Source organism: Balearica regulorum, chromosome 9 (genome assembly GCF_011004875.1).
Source record: "Balearica regulorum gibbericeps isolate bBalReg1 chromosome 9, bBalReg1.pri, whole genome shotgun sequence".
Classification (NCBI taxonomy): domain Eukaryota; kingdom Metazoa; phylum Chordata; class Aves; order Gruiformes; family Gruidae; genus Balearica; species Balearica regulorum.
The window spans coordinates 27863307-27886709 of record NC_046192.1 but is presented as its reverse complement, the minus strand read 5'-3'; the positions used below and the strand labels follow the sequence as shown (position 1 = coordinate 27886709).

General features: G+C 42.2%; 1 protein-coding gene across 1 annotated transcript in view; it reads left to right on the top strand.

The window, feature by feature from the left end:
* The window catches only part of GMPS (guanine monophosphate synthase), a 30573-nt gene that overhangs the window by 744 nt on the left and 6426 nt on the right, over window positions 1-23403 (top strand). Inside the window, exons 2-14 of the mRNA XM_075761722.1 lie at window positions 5134-5315; window positions 8914-9028; window positions 10315-10412; window positions 11426-11529; window positions 13171-13364; window positions 13668-13833; window positions 15336-15487; window positions 16111-16284; window positions 17878-17983; window positions 19009-19124; window positions 20046-20171; window positions 21292-21407; window positions 23088-23218. Coding sequence (XP_075617837.1) covers window positions 5134-5315; window positions 8914-9028; window positions 10315-10412; window positions 11426-11529; window positions 13171-13364; window positions 13668-13833; window positions 15336-15487; window positions 16111-16284; window positions 17878-17983; window positions 19009-19124; window positions 20046-20171; window positions 21292-21407; window positions 23088-23218 — 1780 coding nt within the window. The remainder of the gene's footprint in view (window positions 1-5133; window positions 5316-8913; window positions 9029-10314; window positions 10413-11425; window positions 11530-13170; window positions 13365-13667; window positions 13834-15335; window positions 15488-16110; window positions 16285-17877; window positions 17984-19008; window positions 19125-20045; window positions 20172-21291; window positions 21408-23087; window positions 23219-23403) is intronic.

Below are 23403 nucleotides of genomic sequence, written 5' to 3'. Positions count from 1 at the left end.
AGAAGGGTCGTAACTCCTTCATCCAGCTTGAGACAGCGGTTGCTTTGCCTCACTGACATCCCGGTGCCCTCAGCGTCGCCCCTGTGCCCGGTTTGCAGCGACAGCGACGAAAAAAGATGTGCATCGGCGTAGCTGTTGCAGGCTGGGGTGACAAAATGACTGGTAGGCCTTTATGAAGCTGAAGATCTCTTCTTGATAATGCAACTTCTGAACCAAAACCTCGCAAGTTGACTCAACCCGCTTTCGTAGTAGGATAAAAGCCTTGTTGTAGAATTTCTATCTAGTTTGCAAGAAAACGTGACTCTGAGGGGTGTTTTTAGGTGTTGAGTTAGTCCCTGCTTAAGTTTTCTGCCAAGTTTTTCCCTGCCTGTGGACACAACCCCCTTTCGTGGCCGGGGCTGCTCCTGAGGGCTCCTCTTCGCTGGGTGGCCGTGCCCAGATACGGGGCTCATCTTCTGTGAACCGAGCTCTTGCAGGAAGCGGGTAACGAGAGCTAACGAGAACGGTTTCCGCAGGGGGCCAGGCCCCAGCAGGGGCTGGGAATCAGCATGCAGCTTATGTAAATTACATCTGTCTGAGAGAACGGGCTGGGGGCTTTTCTGTCTGTCTTGGGGATTGCCTGAGCTTGAAGGAGTTACTTGTCTGTTATACTCGGGGGGGGGGAAGAGTAAGTGTTCTTATACCTGCTTAATTTTAATACCACAGGGAAACAATTAAACTCTTGTAAAACCTGTGCTGGCTTGAAAGTGTCGGATCAAGGCTCCTGGTTTAGGCTTGTCCTAAGTTGTTAGTGTGGGTGAAAGCTCAGGCTGAGGGCTCGGACAGAGGTGCCGCTGCTGCAGACCAGGCTCAGCCAGGTGCTTCGTGTACTCCAGAGTATGACGGTTCTCTATGTTAATGTGTTGTATAAATTGCATTAATGGAAATTCTGCAAGCATGTGGGTGTGTGAAATGCTGAAAAATTCCCTGATTCTGCAGAAGTGGGCTGTTATAAACCTGTAAACTTAGTTTGAAGCACTAGGCAGGTACACCCAGGAGTAAGATATGCAGTGTCCTTAGCTGGTAATGCAAGCCTGATGGCAGGTCTCCTACCACAGCTCGTTACAGAACTGATAATTATTGTTTCAGACACAAAAAAACCCCAACAGCAATGGAAGCTTTTTTTTTTCTCTCCCAGTGTTACTAGGTGGTAGAGCTGAAACGATGGACGCCGTTGTTGCGGCAGGGCAGTTGGAGGTGGTGGTACGGTTTGGGTCTTGGGTCTGTGAAAAGGGGCAAACGGCCGGCTGGAGATACGGCGTTTCGAGAGTGTAATCGCTTTATTTGGTTCATCAGTCATAGAGAACAGTAGGAGTTCTTCACATATGATGTGGTTTTCAGGGTGACTCTTGCAATTTAGATTAGCTGAATATAGCCTTTTTCCCCCCGTTTCTCTCTTGCGTACTCCAGTCCCACCCTGTTTTCTTAGTCCCGCTCTCAGGACATCAGGCTGGTGCCTCTGCTCTGCCCCAACACTTGAACCGCCGAGGGCAGCTGTCAAATCAGCTTCGACAGAACTTCTCAAAAATAGCAAGTTCTCCAGACTTTTGTGAAAATAGACCAGGAGAAGACAAGGAACTCTGGTTATAGAGTTTTCCCCCTTCTGAGGGGAAAAAGAACTTTTATTAGAAACTGGAGAATCCCTACTGGGAGGAGATGCTGGCTGCATAAACCCTGTCCCTGTAGGAGCTGGGCTGTCTGGTATCCTTTTCATCTTCCTCCTGGCACACGTATGGTATACAAACTCACGAGCTAAACTGCCAGGTTGGCTGTGTGTTAACAGCATCTGTTTTTTTAAAATTTATTTTATTAAATGAAGTTTCACTGATTAAATGTGGATTCAAAATCCCTAGCCTTGGAACCGTGCCTTTAAATAAATAAAGCCAGATCCTGTACTGACTTACCACCTTTCTCCTTCCAAGTGATTTATGGTAACATTTCTTTTGGGCTGTCTTTGAAGCTGCACCTCCTTACAGTTCTACGCTAGCTCAGAAGTGCTGTGAGGCAGCCTGTGTGGTGGTGGTCTCCTGCGTTAACTCCCGGGATGGGGCTTGGACGTGTGCTGGGGATGTGTTGCAAGGATGCCTACTGGAGAAAAGGACAGCAGGCAGTGCCCTGTCTAGTACTGGAAGAAAATTATTTCCGCCTGTAGGTTACTCTTAAGGCCCGGTGTAAGGGAGCAGTGAGTTATTAGGCCACCGATTAAATAATTTTTTTTTCTTTCCTTTTTTTCTGGCGAGGTGCATGTTGCCTTGCTCATATCACGTGTTCCCAGTGGGGAGATCTGTGTTGCTGGATGGATGTGGTGCTTTTACTGGATTTTAGTCCAAATGCCCTTAGCATCATCTGAGGAAAGACCTGCTAAGCTATGATTAGATGCTGGCTTTTGAGATTTTGGGAGGGTATTAATGGACTCCCAGCGAAACTCAAGCAATGATCTATTACTTAAGCCTTGAACAGCCATCTTCCAGGGCCACATAATGATTGAGAAGTAATTCTGATGATGATGCAGTTATCTGTGAAAGCGTTCCTCCGACCATCGTGCAAAATGGTGCTGTACTTCGCAAGAGTGAAGCAGCAGGGACGGCTCAGTGAAGGGGTTTGCCAGCTCAGGAGCTGAGCACTCGCATCTGGGCGATGCAGCGCAGAGGTTGTTCCATCGCCCTTGTGACGAAGGGGTATGTATCGCTGTCCTGCTTTTGCTGAGGAGGACGAAGGAAGGTGCAGGTTCCTTTGAGATACAGACCTATTTATGCTGCCTTATGCAACGTTTCTCAAACTACTCTCCATGTAACTTTGAGCTCTTTTTGTTTTCACACGTGTCTCCCTCACAGCTGTTGTTTGGGCCCAGCTAACTACACCTGATGGCTCAGAGCAGCTCCATGCCTTCAGGGTGGGTGCTGGAAATGAGATTTATTTAGTAGCTACAGATGTGAACGCTCGGCCATCGGTCCAGCTGAGCTGATGCCAACAATAACTTGAATTTAGGTTTTTTTTTTTAATTGTAAAATGTAAAAGCTGTCTTAACAGAGTTGTACTACTTTCTTCTTACTCATCCTGCAGGTTCTTAGGGGTGGTCTGCAGGTTGGGAAACGCTCGGGTGTGCTGTGTGGGTACCGCTGCTGGTGGGGATGACCCATCCGTGCCCGGGGCTCCGGGGACTGCTCACCTCCCACCCCGGTCTCTTGCAGGTGGAAGCAGACAATCTCAGGCACTAAGCCGAGAGGGTTGCAGAGCTCTGTCCCTTCGTGGCATGAGCTACAGTGTGTGCTCTGGAACATTTTAAGGCTTTTAATAGAAAGCAGCACTGGAAGGAACAGTGTTAGCCACAAGATGGGATCAGGAAAGAACTTTCTCGCAAGAACTGCTCATTGAGAAATTGCTAGGTGAAAATGCCCAGAATCACTCCAGAAGTGATTCCCTCCCTTCCACCGGAAGGAAAGACGGTTTGGGTGGCCCCTCTCCATCTCACCAGGGGGTTCAAAGGGGCGTTGGCTGCTGAAGTCTCCTCTCCTCCAACACGTGCCCTTTTTGTTGTGTAACCCAAGACTAAACAGTCGGTAAGAGCTCTCTGTCAGGCACGCTCAGCTGAAGGAAAGAAGTTCTGACTGACTCTAACCTGGATTTAGGCTTTTGAGGGATTTAGCACTATTCTTTTTTTTTTTTTTTTTCCTGCTTATGTCCTTTAATTTAGGTAAAACCTTTTCCAGCTAGGGTAAGCTTTGGAAGTTTCCAGGGTGCTTGCCTTCTGTGACTTAATTTGAAGACCGTTAGCTGAGGTGTCTCTTGGTAGCTGAGGAAGAAAGCCAAAAGGCAGCCTTTGCTGTGTGTTTGTTGGGGAGAACATGTCCCAGCAGGATGATGCTCTCCTCCAGAATGACCTGTGGTTGATGTGGGGGTGATTATCTGACCCACACAGAAATACCGTGGCATGCTGCGGGCTGCCCCGGCTTCCTTCGGAGCCTGAGCAGCAGTGGTGGGAACCTCAGGGATGTTTTGCTTGGTACTAACATGCAGAACAACTCCAACATGCCGTAATTAAAACTTGAAATGGTCGTAAGCTTCAAGATGTGTTTTAAGGGAGTGTTTGATGAAGTAAAACCCTTCCCAGTTTTCCCTTCATCAAACCACATTGGCAAGGAAACAGCGTAAGCTTAAAGTTAAGGGAAAAACACCCCCAAAGTCAGCAATTTCTTTAAGCAGCAGGATGTTTGCTGCATGATTTTCTTGGTGTCTTACAGGGTGGTAGTGTTCACATTCTTCCATGAAGATCCTCCACTAAGGACACTTCCATGGAATAGCTGCATCTTTTCACAATTTCTTTAAAAAAAAAAAAACAAAACTTGTCCTTGTGTGTTCTAGCCCACTTTCAGATGTAGCTGAAGTTGGCCAGCCAATTCAAATGTGATGTGGTCAAAGAGAACCATTGCTTTGTTCCCATGTGCAATCTGCTTGAATGCTGCAGCCAAAAGTTGCGGGTTTTTGTGGGGCTTTTTTTTGAAAAATCATTTTAGCAGAGACATTTGTTCTCAATTTCTTCTTTTTATTCTCTCCAGGAGGTAGTGTCAAGTGAAAGCTCAGTGTATGAGGCAGTGTGATGGGGAAGAACATTTTTATTCTGGCTTTGTACTGTCCTGTTTTGCTTAAGAAAAAGGCACATGCCCTTAATTATCCTAGAATTCCTGGGTTTTGTATGGAACTGTAAAATGGAAAAAGCTGGAGTGGCTGTAGTGGTGAACAGGGCGTATGACTTCTTATTTATGGAATGCTCTGCCTTCATTAGCTTATTAGCATTTTGTTCCCCCTAATTTGTGCCGTGTTTGGTTTTGGGGATGGGGATGTCTTGTTTGTGTGGCTGCTTGGGAGGGATGCGCTGTGTTAATGCGTAGCCCCTTTATCTTGCCAGCGCATCTACTGGTCCTTACAAACATGAGGATTTTTTCATTTAGAAGTTTCTCTGCTAGTCTTTATCACTTCAATCATAAATTAACGTATAGGCAAGCTTTGCAGGTGTTAGTCATTTAAGAGATCTGGCTTAAAGTCTGCAGTCTGCAATGTGTCACCGTAAAGCGCTGACGTGAGCGATGTTTGCAGCCGGAGAACGCCGGAGGAGATCTCAAGGATGGGCAGCACCACTACGAGGGAGCCGTCGTCATACTCGATGCCGGAGCACAGTACGGGAAGGTCATAGATCGTCGGGTGCGCGAGCTGTTCGTCCAGTCCGAGATCTTCCCGTTGGAAACGCCGGCCTTTGCAATCAGAGAACAAGGCTTTCGGTAGGTCGTTTCCTGCGATGGCTCTGCCTGTGCGTTCCGGTTGTTCTCTCCTCTCTGTCTCACAGTATCTCTGGATGTTGGCAGCGGTGGTAATTGCCTGGGTTTTTATGTGCAATAACTTCCATTGTAACGCTGTTAATGATTGCATCTTTAGCTTAGCTACAGAAACACCCGAGTTTTGCCGGGGAAACCTGTGCAGCAATACAAATTTTGTACATTTGCGTCTTAACGCCTTAATGTCATTTTAATTATTTCCATTTGTAAGTATAATTTAAGAGTTTGCATTTTAAATATGTATCTGCAAAAATTTAGATGATCTTGCTGTTTTACCTGTTAAACTAGGGGTAGCTATTAATCAATAAAACAAGTTTTGTGAGTTTCTAAAAATTATTTTCTTAGTTTAATTTAAAAAAAAAAAAGTAAATAACTAACTTGGGTACTGAAGATATTGTAGTAAATCATGCCAAACTGTTCCTGGGAAGCAACTGAAGAAACCTAACTGGAACTACCACTCATTGTTTGCAGCAAGAAAAGGTCTCACAATTATTTAGTACTTGTACATTTCTTTTTCTTGTTTTATTAGGCTTACCAGGGTATGCCTCTCTCATTGGGGAAATAAATACCCTGAAGTGTACAAATCATCATTGTCAGTTGGGTACAAATCCAGAAATACACTGCACGGGTGCTTTTCGGTCACGTCCAACAACAGATAAAACCAAAGACTTTGTTGCCAAATTGCATTTCTCTAATCAATGATAATTAGTGAACCAGTAAAGAGTATATTTTAGTAAGGCAAATAGGAACTTCTTGATCTCTTCTGAAAACACAGAGAACAGAAAACCCAGGAACTGCTGGATCTATCAGGTATCTGTTGTGTGAAGAATTTCTCGTTCAGCAAAGTTCTGAAAAATACCTTCTCATGTCAGATCTTGTTTATAATTCTCCAACAATCAAGTCTTTAAAAGATGGACGTACCTAATTACTAGTTTAAAAAGAAATCCTGCATCTCCTGTGTGTCGCATTTGAGGTGTGGGTCATAGTACTAATGATGTTTTGTCAGACGTGTGCTGTATTGACGCAGGTTTGCATTGGGGCGGGAGACCTTTTCCCCCTTTCTTTTCACAGTTGAAGGTTCTTCAGAGTCTCGTGATTAGACCTGTTAGACTTGTCATTCCAAATAATTGCACTCTAAAATACAGCAAAAGCTCTTCATTCAAAAGGTCACTTCTCAAGGTTAAGAGAGTGGTTTCAGGTTATCGGTTACCCAGATTGGTCAATAAGCTTTGTGTCCACGGTCTCAGTCAATCATTTGCATGCAAGAAAGCTCAACAGCTACTGCTGCCAGCCACTGGGTGCCTTTATTCAGTGACCGTTGTAAAAATGCAAGATTTTGATATATATTCCACATGTCATGGGAATGGTCAGGTTCCATGTTGCAGCTCATGGTGTCAAAGACAGATGTTGAATCAGCTGAGGAGCTGCGCTCTGGTCTCTGCTAAGGTTTAAGAGAGGCAGCAAGACTGAACATTTTGCTAAATTGTATTTACGTGTTGTATTTAAAAAGCCAGCTCCTCAATGTTCACAGCTACAGAACAAATCTCTAGTGACAAGTTTCATCTAAACGTGACGTGAAGGTCAGCACTTTCCCCAAGATCCTGGTGCTGGGCCGAGGAGGTGCCGCAGTCGGGGGCTCCGCTGGCGTTGGTCTGAATGCTGGCACTGTTGGAGCTCCGGCGCGAGCCCTGAGGTCGGGGTATCAATGCATGCATTTTACTCCGGGTATTTTGACATGGTTCCTGATGTGCCTTTAATCCACTGCAAATAGCCGTTCTAAAGCTAGGTCACGTTGTTTTGGAAGTGGTGTAAGCTAAACCAGAAAAGGGTATATTCATACCAGCACAAGAAGGTATGTAAGAAATTACAAGGTGTTGCAGTAAAAATTCCAAAATCTGCATCCAATGCTAGTGTACTTTCTTGTGGGCAGGTTCTTAAGAAGATGCAGGTTCTGCTCTCACCCTCAAATCATATTTTTTTTCTTTAATACTTGGACACATTAGATAACCTTTCTATATTTTGTGGGATTTTAATTGGTATGGAAAAAAGTAGGCTTTTAAGACTCTACTTTTTTGAATAGGACAGTGTGTAACGATTTTTGACTTCTCATAAGAATGTTCAATTTGTAGTTGTGGCTATATTTCCTTTAATATTAAATATTCTGTACGTATGGCACTTAAGCAAATGCTTCTGTACGTGGAATTATTAGAAGCAGTAATGTCACCAGACATTAAGAGTTTTCAGTCTGTCTCTAGCAGCATCTGAGTTTAGGAAATCCATTGTGTCTCCGACTTTGAGCGGAAGCGCCTGTACGTGTACAGCAGGCACTGGTTGTGAAGATAGGCGTAGTTTTACGCGGAGCAATACCAGCCGTATGCTTATTGCAAAGCTCATGTGTAGATGCTGACATACAAAGAAATAAATGCTGCCTCTTCCAACTCGCATGCCGCTGTACTTTGGCTCCGAGGGGTGTCCCCCGCCCCCCAACCCTCTGCCTCTTCCCCTGCGTGGAGATGAGGAGCCCAGGCTGGGGGGGCTGGAGGTGGGCTGCAGGGGAGATCTAGCCGTGCGCCCACGGGCGCAAGTACCCTGCTGACTGCGCTTAGAGGTGGTGTTCGGTACGTGGGCTCCTTACTACGTGATTATTTCTGCTAGTAGTACGGATGTTGTAAGTGTGTTGCCCTCTTCTGATGCTTAAAAATAAAAAAAACTATTTTGTCAGTACTTGTGTGACAAATGCTCTAAATAATGCTAGAAGAAAGCTTTATTAGGTACATTTAATCCTGTGTATGCAACTTCTCTCTCCTCCTGTTTTGCATTTCTCGCTCTGAATCATGAATTTGATGTTCTCTGTGAAATAAGCAGTACGTGAGTCCAAGGTCTGGTACACCCACCCGTGTTCGATCCTGGGTCGAGGCCAAAAAGCATTGCCCCACTGGCTGGTGCTTCTGCAGTTCACAGTCTTGCAAATCGCCATGGTTTGCAAAAGCTCTCTTCCCCTTTGGAAAGATTTAATTTTCTGTTACAGCACAAAGTATTATTAACTTCATACCTGCTTGCATGTATTTGACTTCTAACTCACAACCTGTTGCTACTGCCGTCTCAGTTTGTAATCGGGTGGACTAAGGGACATTTTCTTTAGCAGCTCTAGAAATTTGGGAGTCTGTTTTTTGAATGCAGCTCCCCTCCAGATGGCACGAACATCGTGAAGTGTGTGTATATATATCTTAATGCTAGTACTCAGCATTTGATCCCAGCCAGCTTGCTTCTCTCGTAGTTGACACTTGTCCACGAGGAGTTTAAAATGCGGTCTGGTTAATATTCGACTATTGTTTAAACGGATGAAATACCTCTCTGGTAAGCTGCTGGCTTCGACAGCTGTAGCATAGCAAAGTCAAGCTATATGTTAGGATATCTGTGTTAAACTTTATATTAGAACGTACAGAATTCTAAGAATGTTGTGAGACAATGTCAATGTTCAAAGCAAATAAATTGTAAAGTAAACAATATATTTGAGTTAATGTTTTCTTTCTTTTGTCTGCAGAGCTATCATCATATCTGGAGGACCAAACTCTGTGTACGCAGAAGATGCACCCTGGTTCGACCCAGCCATATTTACCATAGGAAAACCAGTCCTTGGAATCTGCTACGGCATGCAGGTGCTGTGAGATAGACGTTTGTCTTCTAGGCCTCGTTTCTGACATGACCTGAAGATGAGCTGCTAAAGAATCTGCTTTCAAATATAACCAGTGTGCCACATGTGCAACAGATGCTTTTAAAGTCCTAACTGGTAACCTGAGCATACTGTGTGTTCTTCTCTTGGCTCTGCCATATCGGTAGCATAAACGGGGTTTTTAAGTGCTGTGAATTGAGCTCCACGCTGCCTTTTTTGTCCCTTCAGTCATTAACTAATTCTGCCTAGTTGGTATTGGAAAATGTGCCCCTCATGGAAACAAGTGAAATAGTTTCTCCCTTTGGTTTTTGAGCATGTTTCTAGCATCGTTCTTAAGAGTGCTAAACACACAAACACACAAACACACACACACACCCCCCCCCCAAACACCTCTTTGCCCCAGGGCTGGCCGGTGATCCTGCAGTGATCTAGTAGATCCAAGCTGAGTGAGGAAACAAACATCCAAGGAGACGAGGGATGGATTAGATGCATGACTTCTGCTTGTGCATCTTGGTTTTTTCCAGCGTTGGTGATTTACTAGGCCTTCAGAAATGCTGAATAATGACTGGAAAAAACTCTTTGAGAATGGCTGGCAATTACAGAAACAATGTTGGCACTCCCTGTTCTAAAGGGAAACGTGATATATTAAAACATGCCTTAAAATGCCAAGCAAATTGAAAACCACATTAGCCTCGAGCAGGGGAGTTCCTTAAGGCTGACTTCATGGAAATGAATCAAGTATGCGTATTAACACACTACTACTTTGTTATAAAAGATGGACATCAGTCAAGCACAGTAAGTAAAATATCAAACTAGGTCTAAAATGAAGCCTTTAATCTGTGGAAAATTAAAGTAGCTGAAAGGTGAAACTGTAAAAATACTTTAAGTTGCCAGTTGTATTTGCAAGGAAAAAAAATATCTTTGTTTTGAGACTTCTGAAATCTAAAATGCCGATACCCAACTCCAAAAGAAAGGTCGGGTTTTAGAAAGATATGGGTTGAGAATTGTACTGCTCTGATACAGCAGAGATTATTAAGAGTCATAAATTTAACACTAGGGTAATAGACTCAAGTTTTTGACTGATTCTCCAAAGCTGAGGAGCCAGATTTTGAGAAGTTTAAGCCTCCGTGAGAGCCCTTAACTAAAGGATAGATAATTCCGGTTTCTGTTCAGCAGCTTAACTTTTAACTGTTGTCAGTCATAGGCAGACTGAGGTATAAAGTGGTACGAGATCGTGTGGCGCTTTTTCATGCGGTGTTTTTGTTTTGACAGATGATGAATAAGGTATTTGGAGGTACAGTGCACAAGAAGAGTGTTAGAGAAGATGGAGTGTTCAGCATTACTCTGGATAACACGTGTTCCCTGTTCAGGTGAATGCATAGACATTGTAAATTATCAAAACAATATTGGAAATACCACTCTGGAAATTGGTGTCTGGATGATAGGAAGCTTATTTTAAAGAAAGCAGTGAAATGGCACCCATGCTTATCTGATAATTTCCAATAAAACTTCTACAGCTGGGTTCATGAGTAAACAAGTTACTAATTTAAACATATACTTAGGCATAACTTCTTGAATGACTCTAGAAATGCTGATATATTTGCTTGGAATATTGTGTAAACTCCTTGTTTCAAAGTAGCACATCTTCACTGAGACACCGTACAGCGTACCACACCATGAGAATCTTTGTGCTAAGCTCTTGTCTCCATCTGCTGTGCAGTGCATTTCTCTTGTGCTGGTTGCCAACCGTCCAATTTTTGAAAAGTAATAGAAAATCTGAAACCATTCGTTTTCTGCTTTCCTTTAAAATTGCTTTGTGATGTTTTATAAAACTAGACTTAGACTTCTTGGTAGTTTGTCAGTGCCTCTCAAGTTCCTTGTAATAGTTCTAACGGTTTACTTGTACCTGACGTCCCAATTTTATTAACTTTCCCCTGTAGGGCTACTGCAGAACTTTATACCCTGCCTAAAGTCTGAGGTGCCCAAATTGTCCTGAAAACACTTAGTTTTGAGCAAGAAAACTTCACTTCATTGAAATAAAAAGTGTTCTGAATGACTCTAGATGGCTTTATATGTCAAAGGGGATACGTCAATATTGGTGCGTTTATTAAAAAAACCCAACCAACCCACAAATCCTTCTGAATAAAAATAAATTACCTCTTGCACAAAGGATGCGTTGTGTGAAAACTTACACAGCTTCCACTGGAGGCATCTCGGGGTTGGCGATGACTGTTTCTGGGAAGGAAATCCTGCAAATATTTCAGATGGGCCTGGTCAGTTGAGATCTGCTTTTATTGGGGTCCCTAAAGGCTTCTCTTGGAAATGCAGGGAGTTTGGTCTTGTTCTTTTTTTGAATTGATTCTAGTTTTTAATCTTTGTTTAGGGGCCTTCAGAAGGAAGAGCTTGTGCTCCTCACTCACGGAGACAGCGTGGATAAAGTAGCTGATGGATTCAAAGTGGTTGCACAGTCTGGGAACATTATAGCAGGTATTTTTTATATTTATGTAAGGTGTATACAAAATTGTCTTTTTGATAGATTCATTAAAGGAAAGACTATGGCAGACAGTGGTTAGAACCAAATGGGAACAGACTACTTCTGTTATTTAATTGCCAAATAAGTGAATTGTTTCTAACAATTTCTGGTATGTGTTTGCTTGTGTGTTGTGCTGTCCTGATAATAGATAGACAGATATGCAAATGAATGGCCCTGATTTTAAATTGGTGGTTTAAGGAAAATTTAACTTTAAAAATAGAGTTTATGTTACTTTAAAGTATGCATGTGTTGTTTCTCTTGAAATAAAATACTGTGTACACTTAAGGCAGGGGAGAGGAGGGCATACACTGCAGTGTGCAGTGTCAGCGGTGTTTGGCTTTTGCACTGTAATGGTACAGGTCAAACGCTGCTTCGTTATCAAAGCTTGATTAACTTATTGTATTTAATATTATTGCATGAATATTCAACCAAGCAAAAATAATGTTGGCACTGAAAGCAGTGTTTCAAACATTACACACGGTTTGTCGCAGAAAGATGTGGGACCTTTTTGGTTTTTGAAAGCTACTGAAATTATTGGATGCCAAACAGCCTCTTCGAGTCTCTCTCCTAGGAGATGGGAGACCTGGAGAGGTCTTAGGTTTGCTGAGCCACTTAGTAAGGTCTCAAAGTATTCACCTGGTTTATTTGAAATCTTTCACTTAAAAAAAAAGCTTAGGATCAGATAGATAACTAATTTGAGAAAAAACTGACCTTTTAAAAGATTTAAAGATGCTTTCTTACTGAAAGATTCTTTCCCAACTACTGTTAAGATAAAACAGAGTGTTTGTTATATTCTGGCTTGCCTTCAAAGCGATCTGGAACTCATGCCTACTCAGATCACTCTCTAAATTGTAAAGTTTGCTGCATCCAGTGTGCAAGCTCCACCAGAGGTCGATATCTTTAACCCCGCTTTGTGGAGGCATTAGAAACAGTCGTACCTTTCCTGTGCCGTTTCCTGTGGGCTCTTACAAAAAAGCCTGTGGCTCCTTGTGCCTCAGCAAGCAAAGAAATGCTGGTTGGGTGGTCGCCAGGCTTCCAGCAGCCAGAGCAATACGGTGATACGGTGTACCGGGGAGTCTAACGCAGCTCAGTGGAATTAGGCAATTTCCTTACTATGTTTTTAATCCCAGTTTGACCAGCACTTAGTTGGTGCGAGGTGCAATGTTGATCCGCTCGCAGTGAGCCTCCAGAGACTGTTAGAAAGGTGGTGCTCACAAACGTGCTCCTGGAGGGACGCTCGCACAGCTTGACCAGCACCACCCTGGGAACGTTGATGCAGCTCTGTCGGTGTGGCTTGGTTGCAGGGTTGTATGAGCTATCATGTGGTGAGGAAAAAAATTAATGTAATTGATGTCCTGTTTTCACAATGGTTTTCCTGGCATGTCTGAGTGTTTTCCTTGGTTTCTGAGGGACTGTGTGTCCTAGATATGTAACAGTACCCTTGTTCCTAATCTTAACCAGAATCTTTAGTTTCGATTGGTGATTTGTGCCAAAATGTGGCGGAGTAAATCACTCAGTGTATGCTTGTTTTTCTCGGGTGTACGTTTCACTTCCAATTTTTTTTTTGTCATGCCCATTTCTTTGCACCAACAAAGGCATAGCAAATGAATCTAAAAAACTGTATGGAGCACAGTTCCACCCTGAAGTTAGCCTCACAGTGAATGGAAAAATGATCCTGAAGAATTTTCTTTATGATATTGCGGGATGCAGTGGTACCTTTACGGTGGAAAACAGAGAACTTCAGTGCATTCAAGATATCAAAGAGAAAGTGGGCTCATCAAAAGTCCTGGTAAGTAGATTGAACTGAAGCTGAAAGGTTATTTGCATAACTGAAACACTGACACGGTTACTCAGGTTAATTTGAAAAATGCAGAATTGTTGTGATTTGGGGAATACATTAAACAGATTTTTAGAAAGTTTGCACAACTGGGTCGATGCATTGTTTGACTTCTTGTTTGCTTCCAAATCATTTAAGTCAATAGTCTGTTCTGTTCCTTGTAGTTGTATCTGAATTATTTGTTAACACTTTACCTGTAGACAGCTGACCAAATTTTCGTGGGTGTTTTTGTTTTGTTTTCTTCTTTATCCTTAGGTTTTGCTCAGTGGCGGTGTGGACTCAACAGTGTGTACTGCTCTCCTGAACCGAGCTTTAAACCGAGATCAGGTCATAGCTGTACACATAGATAACGGATTTATGCGCAAAAGAGAGAGTCAGTCTGTGGAGGAGGCACTCAAAAAACTTGGGATTCAAGTTAAAGGTACCAGAATTTTGTTAAATATGTGGCCAGTCTCCTAAAATGTACATTCAGTGTTTTGTTTCATTCATTTGAATTGACCTTTGCAGTTCTCAGACTCTCCGTACCAAAGCACGATTGCTAATTTGGACCAACCCAGACCTATTCACAAAATTCCAAACCTAAACCATTAAGCCTTCCTTATTCGATCGGAGCACACGATGAACTGACCCAGCTCTTCAGTTGCTGAGATACGCTGTCTGCTCTTGGGGCACAGCAGAGCAGTGGATCTGTGCCTCGGTCGCTGGTGCTCAGTCACTTTTCTGCTGATGGGTGAGCAATCCTTTTCAGCTGCTGCAAAGCTCACGGACGGCAGGTTTTTTCAGTAGTGTGGTTAAGTCCTCCACTGGGGCTTTATTTCCTTTCCTGGATCTCTTTCTTTTTAAACTGTGAGCTCATTTGGGCGATCAAATGCTATTATAGCCAAAATTACTTTTTCAAGGCTTTCCCCCCCCCCCCCCCCCCCCACTGTCCTGGCTTCTAAATAGGTGCATTTTAGTTGGTTTTGGAGTAGCTTGTTGAGCTGTAATACACTATGAGAGAGCGGAAAGTACCTTGTCATGGCTGAGAAAGCTTAGAGTTTTTTGGTACCTGAACTGTGAAGAGGTCAGAGAAGACAAATTATGTCTGAGCCGTGCAAACAGTAAGAGCTGCTTTATACTGCCCAGCTGATTTACTTCATGAGTAATAGCTGCCTGTTCCTGGGGCTGTGTGTATGTACTGTTGCCAAGTGGTTGTCTTGTGTTTTGGTCAGGAACCGTGGCACTAGGTGAGCAACGCGTTCCACTAGCCTGACAGCGCGAAGCGGTGCAGGGCGCTTGCACGTTAGTGTCGTGCAGATTGGGCTGCAGCAAAGTCTAAGCTTTGTCCTACACACATCTTGGGGTTTTTTAATACTTTTTTTTTTTAGTGGAAAATCTATGTCTTACTCTTACACTCTGTAGAGCAATAAACCTGGCTGCTGGCAGGCTGCCAGAGTAACAAATTGAGGGAATCCCTTTGCTGTAAATTCTCCTTCTGTAGGTCATGGAGTTCAGTCCTGGTAAGAGATACTAAAGAGCCTCCTAGCTGATCTCTGCATGCAGAGCCTCTCTAAATTAGAGGCATAATGTACCATGAGTAAATAGTGCATCATTAATTTTGGTTGCAGAAAGGCCTTGGGGAAATACCATCCTGTAAACTATTTAAATAAAGCAAGTAAATTGTAATCTGAGAGGGGAAGCAAGAACTGAACTTTCACACTGTTGCCTAGTTTCATAATATGAAAAAAATTGCCCTCTGGAGTAGGTTAATGAGGGAAATAAAATGCTTTTGTTACAATTAATTCTTGAGGTATTGAATAGCCCTATTTAATGCAGTTAAAGGACTGGAATGATTTTTATTTTCTTCTAAAGCAAACATTTTTTTGTAAACTTGCATAAAAATCTTTACTGACTTTGCCAACAAATTCCTGTAATTTCCTGCAGTGGTGAATGCAGCTCATTCATTCTATAATGGTACAACAACTCTGCCCATCTCAGATGAAGACAGAACTCCACGTAAAAGAATTAGCAAGACCTTAAATATGACTACAAGTCCTGAAGAAAAAAGAAAAATTATTGGTGACACCTTTGTTAAGGTAATGTTTATAATTACTTGTTGGTTGGTTTTTTAACAGTAGGATTTCTAGATACATCTTCTGTGTCAGACTGTTTCATTGTGAAGGACTGTGCACTCAGTGGTATCAGTGTTCTTAGGAGTTGTGGATGACCTAAAGGAGTCATTGGTACGTTACCGTGATCCTAACGGTTTTGGCAGTCAGTGGTCACAACATGGTTCACAAGCATTGTACTAGATCCACCATCATGTTTAGATGTACTGTACTGGTTGGCCGTTGACTGCTGTTGCGTGAACTTCCGTGTAATGTTTTGTCACCAAACTGACGGATAATGGGAGTTGGGGCGTGCTTCTGAAGGTGAGCCCTTTTCCGTCAGCTACCAGTGTTGGTGATGCAGGGACAATATAACGCTTAATGGGCAATGATGTTCCTGTAGTCTGAAGATACTCTTTCCATTTGCTGTCCAACAAAATGGGGGGTTATAGGACTATTTCAGCAGTGGGCTACTGTCATCATTAGTCTTCCTCTTTGTTTGTGGTTCTGCAGCTCATTAGCATTTGTTGGACGTCCATTATCTTCCCTTAGACCTTTGATAATTGAAAAGTAGATTGTAATGCTTCTCTTGTTTTCTCTCCAACTTAAAGATTGCCAATGAAGTTATTGGAGAAATGAATCTGAAACCTGAAGAGGTTTTTCTTGCTCAGGGTACCCTCAGACCTGATCTCATTGAAAGCGCTTCCCTTGTTGCAAGTGGCAAAGCTGAAGTCATCAAAACTCATCATAATGACACAGAGCTGATTCGAAAGTTAAGAGAAGAGGTAAATGAAAATGAGGATACTGCTGTATCTTTCTCGGTCTCACAGATGTGAAGCTGAGTGTCAAAAATGAACAACTTGTGTGTTTTGCTGCTATAACTGTCCCATGTTGATGGGACCCTATTCCGATGAGGCCCTTTAGATTCTATTGTAATATCTTGAAATTTATTACACTTCTTTCTAGTTGCTACATTGTCAAAATAGTAAAAATTGGTTGAGTATTGTCCAGCACTGAGGAAGATGTCAGCAGATTGAACATGGATTCATTCAATGCGAGCAATGGTGTTCTCAACTGCAAGCTGAAAGCTGTTTCCTCACTCTTTTACCTTTTAACCCTCGAAACAAACCTGCGTTCTAGTTAAGGAAGCAGAGCAGTACCAAATGCCTTTAGCAGGAGAGTAGTTGAAGACTTCTTGGACAACTTTATTCTGATTGAGCTGGAATGCATGATGTAATGGGTCACTTATTCCTTCTGTTGTATCTTGTTCTCAGCACTCGTCAATGAGTAACCTTTAGGTACCGATAGTCCAGATCTGGCACATCATGGATTCGGGCAAGAGTGATGACAGTGCTTTAGTGAAAAGATAACCAACTCTTGTTGAGAGAGAGGGCCAAAACTCTCCTCTTGAACCTCTTGTAACATTCAGCATTGCAAGCCTAGTATTCTCCTCTCTCTTGAGAGAGAATGAGAATAATACATTTAAATGAGCTGAAATCTAGGGATAGTTCCTTCAGGTACCTACAGGGATGAGTTCTTTCTGTTCTTATGCGGCCTCTGCATCATGTTTCTAGTAAACTGATCGGCTCTCTGCCAGCCGTATGCTGGTGGCATGCAGTCTGCTTGCCACTTGTCAGTTTAAGAACCCACAAATCTTTCTGAAATGGCCCAGCATGGACATCTGTGGCTGACCACCAGGAGCTTGAAGATGATGCCAGCACAGGAGGTTGAACTGTGCGTGGATAAGTAGCCTGAGTCCTGTCCCATTGATTGTACTCCCAATCGGTCTGTTCAGGCCAAAGTCCAGAAAAGCTTTTTGAATACCTTTCCCGCACGCAGCTCCTATGTATTTGCATCTGAAGCAAAGGTAGGAGACTGCCCTATTTTGTCTTTTCAGACATTAGAATGGTAAGTCCTCTGTGTTATAAAATAAGAACGAGCCAACACATGAGACATCACATAATACCCCTGTTGGAAGGTGCTCAGTTGTTATTAAGTGTTCAACCACAGGAGAGAACTGTTCATGCTCCACACTTCTAATATTCATCACTGCACAAAGTATTTTCAAGGCTTTGAACATGTAGTGAAGACAAGAGAGGTCTGAATTTGTGAAAACTGAGAGAACTTGACCTTACAACTATATCTACATTGATACTTCTGGCACAAACTAAAACCTCCTTGTCTTATCCTTTGTCCTGCAACTGTTTTACAAAGCCCACATTCATTTGTACTTTTCTTTCCGGTGTTTATGCAAGTGTTGGCAGCCGATGCTGTGCAAGACAGGCCAGTTTGACTGCCATAACCTAAATATTTGGGGCTTTTTGTTTGCATATCTAAACTGGAGTGCAAATTGCCTTTTTTTTTTTTTTTTTTTAAAGGGGAAAGTAATAGAACCACTGAAAGACTTTCACAAAGATGAAGTGCGAGTGCTAGGAAGAGAACTTGGTCTTCCTGAAGAGCTGGTTTCGAGGCATCCCTTCCCAGGTAATGAGAGTTGGCCTGTGCTATGTAGTGAAGGGCTACGGGTCACATCAGTATTGTTCAGAAGATACTCAACCTGCAGTATGTTGGAGTATAAAACTTGCCTCTAAACATAGAAAAAATTGATGGATTTAAGTTTTTATTTAAGCAGGATCTTTCAGGAAAAGAGCATTTGAGAGCAGCTTTATTATGTGTAGTGATTAAAGGAAAAGTTTTATAATTGAGTTTGCTTTTAGCTGCATTTATTTCTTTTTAGTTGTGTAAGTCAAAGCGAGAATTATCAGCTGAATGCTGCCTGAGCTGTCAAATGTATCATACTTGAAATAACAGCCTGTATCTGCTTGCCTTTGAGGGGCATTTGCTGCTTTGAAAATGGTTGCATGGAGAGTAACAACGGTTCTCCGCTGGAAAACATCAAAGTATATAATATAGCAAAGTCCATGCCCGTTCAGGAGGGGGATGTTTATCTGTCCATGTGTTTTAAAATTGTCCTGCAGGGTGTGTAGTAGGCACTGGCAGAGCGCGTAGGCTGCTGCGCTAACGCACCAGCACTGCACGAAATGCAAGAAGCTGTCTTCAGCTCTCCAGCAAATTACGTGTGCCTTTGTGTTAAGTAGCTGAAAGGTCAAAGAGCTGCCAGGGGTCTTTAAAAACAGTGGAGACTCAATGTATAACCAAGTCTTTCATCCCAGTTGCCTAGCAAAGGGAAGGAGGAGGTTCCTGTTTGCTTTGGCTTGCATCTACCACACTTCATCACCACTAACTGCTACTCTAAACAACCAGCCAATTTAAGGTGTAGGTAAATAATGCTTAAATGTACCAAACAGAAATATTGTTCCGGAGCAAACGGCTTGTGTATTTTCTGGTTTTTTTTTCTTGCAGGGTGTTAAGGCCACTGAAGTATAGGTACAATGGCAAAACATACCGTATTCGGTGATTGACCTGCTGTTCCCAGATGCTGTCACATTTTTAGATGAAAATGAGTTTCCTGTTGTTTAGTATAATGTTTTTTCAACTTTGCCTTGCAGGTCCTGGTCTAGCAATCAGAGTGATATGTGCTGAAGAGCCTTATGTGTGCAAAGACTTTCCTGAAACAAACAACATTTTGAAAATAGTTGCAGATTTTTCTGCAAGTGTTAAGAAGGTAACAAACTTGCTAAATTCCAATATGCATAAAAGTAGTGTGATCATTCTGTAGTGGCTTGCAATGCGGTTTAAGCTGCTGAAAGCTTAAAACTATTTACTTGTGCTCTTTAAGGAGTGATGCATTCCAGCACAACTCACTTGAAGCCGTTCAGTATATTACAGTAGAGGGTTTTTTTGCGCCATGACTGGTGGAAGTGTTAAACAATTTCTGGAAAATGGAAGCTTATGTACCTTTCAAACGGTGAATAAATTTTGTTGTAGTTAAACTTCCTGTGGATGAGGATTTCTGGAGATTTTTCCCTCCCTGAAATAATTGTAACTTTCTAGATGTGCATGCCCTAATGATCACTGAGTGTCTAAATGAAAGTGCAGGAGGGAGGAACTAGTGCCTGCCAGGTGTCCTGAGCAGAAACCTCAAGTTTTTAATCGCTGGTGTTTAAGTTCTCAGTCTCTTAACTGTTCGCGATTACTGTAAGCTCACTTGAACTAAACTGCAGGGGGCTGGAAAGTTGTTAGCAGAGGCCTGCTCTAAGTCCTAAGTGCAGAATGACTTCCAAAACACTGAAGGGGAGTATTTCCTTGAAAACTTACTGAATTGCAATGTAGTGTACCGGGATATTGCTTTGGTTTGTATCTGAAATAAGCAACAAAAATGAAAAGTATAGCTCTGTGAAAGAGAGAATGACCACAGGAGAAGAGCTGCGCCTATGGTCTTGGAGAGCTTCAGCTTGAACTACATACAGTCCAATGAAATAAAACTGCTTGTTCAATGGAAGGTATTTTTTAAATAGTTCCAAGGGGTAAACATGGATTAAATTTAAGCAATCAGCTGCTTTGAATGCAGATAAAATTATGTATAAGTTCTGTTTGCATGCTTGGGGGCTTTAATTAAACATTATTTTTCTGTGTCGTTGCACAGCCACATACTTTGCTGCAAAGGGTCAAAGCGTGTACAACTGAAGAAGACCAGGAGAAGCTGATGCAGATTACAAGCCTACATTCACTGAATGCCTTCTTGTTACCAATCAAAACTGTGGGAGTGCAGGTAAAGGGATTCATTCCAGGGGTGTTCCGAAAGCTGCTTCCTAGCAGTGTGGCAGGCTGCAGCGAAGCATAATAATTGCTGCTTTAAGATTGAAAATAAAGGGCTCGACTCAAGAACATAAACTCCAAGTGACTGTGATACCTATGTTATTGTCATTCGTCAGTGCTGGTGTGGCACAAAGGTGTCAAGATATCTGAATAGGCGCTCGAGTAAATGCCGGGTGTGGTACTGGAGGGTATCGCTAAGGTTGAATAATGCTGGTCACTTAGACGCAGTTTTTTCGTGACTTCATAATCTTGTAGACTGCTGTTGTAATCCTGTTGCCTCCTTTAAGGCTGAGGACTCTTAGTCTGAGTTGGTAAAAAAAACCCCTGCTTCCTACACTTGAACATGCTTGTTGCCCTTTCCTGTACTTTTCAAATGGTACTTATCCTTGAGAGGGGAGGAACCAGAGCAGTGCAGGCTATTCGGGACACGGCAACACTCCAATCTGTGCGTGGCATAGTGCTTTCTTTCCTTTCACTCCTTTGCTAATGCCACCAGAATTTTTGTGGGCTGTCCTTTGTGTTTGGTTGGTGTTTCTGTCAGCAAATGCTGAGCTGGCATTCTCGTGGAATTGTATGCAGTAACTTGGAAGATTTCTTTCTGAGTAGTCATAGCTGAAAAGTACCTTTCTTCGCTTTATCAGTGTTGAATTACATCTTTTATCAGCTGCTTAATCGACTGTGTCTCTTCAGTAACTCCCTGCAGTCAGCTTTTCTTACTATTTTAAATAGCAATATCATCAGCAGATTTCTACACTCCATCACAGGCTTTCTTCAGATGGTGCCATCAAAATAACAATACCCAGTCAATCCCTGTGCTCAGGCCACCTTATGTGAATCTTTCCATTCTGAAAATTTTCCTTTTAAATGCTCTTGTTAGCTCACGAGAGGTCTGTCTTCTGTATTTTCTCATTCACTTGGTATTTCTCGGTGTACCGATTTCACCAACTTAGTGCCTGCTAAATGCTGACACAAAGTATGGTCCTGTAACCCACTGGATGAATGGGAAAGTCTTGTGAACTATTTTGGCGGCAAGCTTCATGTTCAAATTTTTTTTTTTTTTTTTAAATTTCTAGGGTGACTGTCGTTCATATAGCTACGTTTGTGGGATCTCTAGTAAAGATGCTCCACACTGGGAGTCTCTTATGTTTCTTGCCAGGCTTATACCACGCATGTGCCACAACATAAACAGGTAAGTACTTTGAATTACCTTTATTTCTAATGATCTGTTTAATGTACGGAAGTTGAGCATGCAGAAGCATTCTCCTGTTTAATCTATGATAGAGTTTTTTTTGTATATTGGGCAGGTGTGTCGGACAGATGTTACAAATACACAATAAATCAAAGCATAGGTTTATTTCTGGACATACTAGCTTGAAAAAGAAATTGATAGCCTATCTCCTTTTTTTAAGCCCTTGATTAGATAACATCCACTGTAACTTATGCAAAATCTTTTTGAAAGCTTCCAAGGCTGTAAATGAGTTGTGATGTCATGCAGTTGTGTTTTGCTTTATGTCAAAAAGGGAATTTACGTGGGACTGTCGGTTCTAATGACACAGGAAAGTTCCAAAGCTGGGCAGTTTCACCTTAATGGAGCTCTCTTGTGAATATGCATTTTCTAGCTGCTTGATTCCATAATTTCCTAGCAGTTGAAATTGCTTAGGTATTAAATCAGTTCTGGAGAACGCATATCCTCCTTGCCTGGCTGTAGGCTTTCTGACAAAACTGCATATAATTGCCTATAGCACAACTTCCTTTTGTCACATAAGTGACGCCTGCTGAAAGAGGTGTTATTCTTAAAGGCAAGATCTTGAATTGCAAGATACCTCTTTCAATGCAGACGGAACAAAAGAAGGTATAAAATCAGGATTGCATGTGCAATTTCAAAGTACGTGCTGGATTTACAGCACTGCTGTCGTCTTTAAGCTCTTTTGGGTTTAATACTACCCTCTTGAATATACCACATCTCTGGGAGCTCTGCTGTACCGGGGTATGTTTTCAGAATCTTTCATTGATGTTTATAGGGACGCTGGAGCTGGCAGTCCGAGGAGTGCACTGAAATAGTTGGTCTTCTGCCCAGCTGTGCTTGCAGACTTTATATTGCAAACAAAAATATGGAATGTAAAGCTTGCATATTTTTCTGCTTTGGGTTTTAGACAAGTATTCTTGGTTTGTCTCTACAAACTCACATAACTTGTGTGAATATGTCGTGGTAAATCCTTGTATGAGGCCCATCAGTCAGTATCATACTTTGCGTTTTGTTCTGCAACACAGAAAACACAAGAAATCCGATAAAAAGATAAAGCTGATGTGACTGGTTTGAATTCAGAAGATATTTTATTGCGGATGTGTGGATTTACAAAACTGCACTGTTAGTGCCCTGCGCTGAAAACACAGCTATTCATTAACAATAAGGTTTACTATTTAATGGTATTTTTTGGTGGTTTCCTATTAGGAAAGAAGATAGAAATTGTAAGCACTTACTAAGTAGCTTTCGTAAAATGTTAACTTTCACTGTCATCAAACTAAAATTGAAAAAAACACCCTTTGTGATACCACTGGGTGAGTATTTCTGTTATTTTTCAAAGGATTATTCTCTTGAATAAGTAATACTGGGCTATTGCTAGTCTCTAGTAAACCAAAATAAATGAGTACATTTGACTTCCAAAGCTAGTATGCATGTCATGTTTATAGAATATATGCATGAAGCTATATTAAGCTCTAGTTAGTAGCTAAGGAGCAAAATCAAACATTAGGCTTTTTTCCTTAGTTTTATTTTCTCGCTGCAATACTAAAGGTGCAGTTTTTAAGCAAGCTGTTTTACTCCACGTACGCAAAATGTGTTTTTTCTACCATCCTGTTTGTTTTCCAGAGTTGTGTACGTGTTCGGTCCACCGGTCAAAGAGCCTCCTACAGATGTCACCCCCACGTTCCTGACAACAGGAGTCCTCAGCACTTTACGTCAAGCTGATTTTGAGGCTCACAATATTCTCAGGGAGTCTGGTGGGTACCTCGCCTTATCCCGTGGATTAGACTCTTGTTTCAAGATCCCTGCAGACCTGACTGGGTATAATTAGAGCGGTGCTGTCAAAATCTACAAACTCGAATATCTCCAGAAAAGTGATGAACTAATGGGATGACAGGCAAGAGCCTTTTTCTGAAAGCTGAGAAGCTGATAGCTAAAGGAC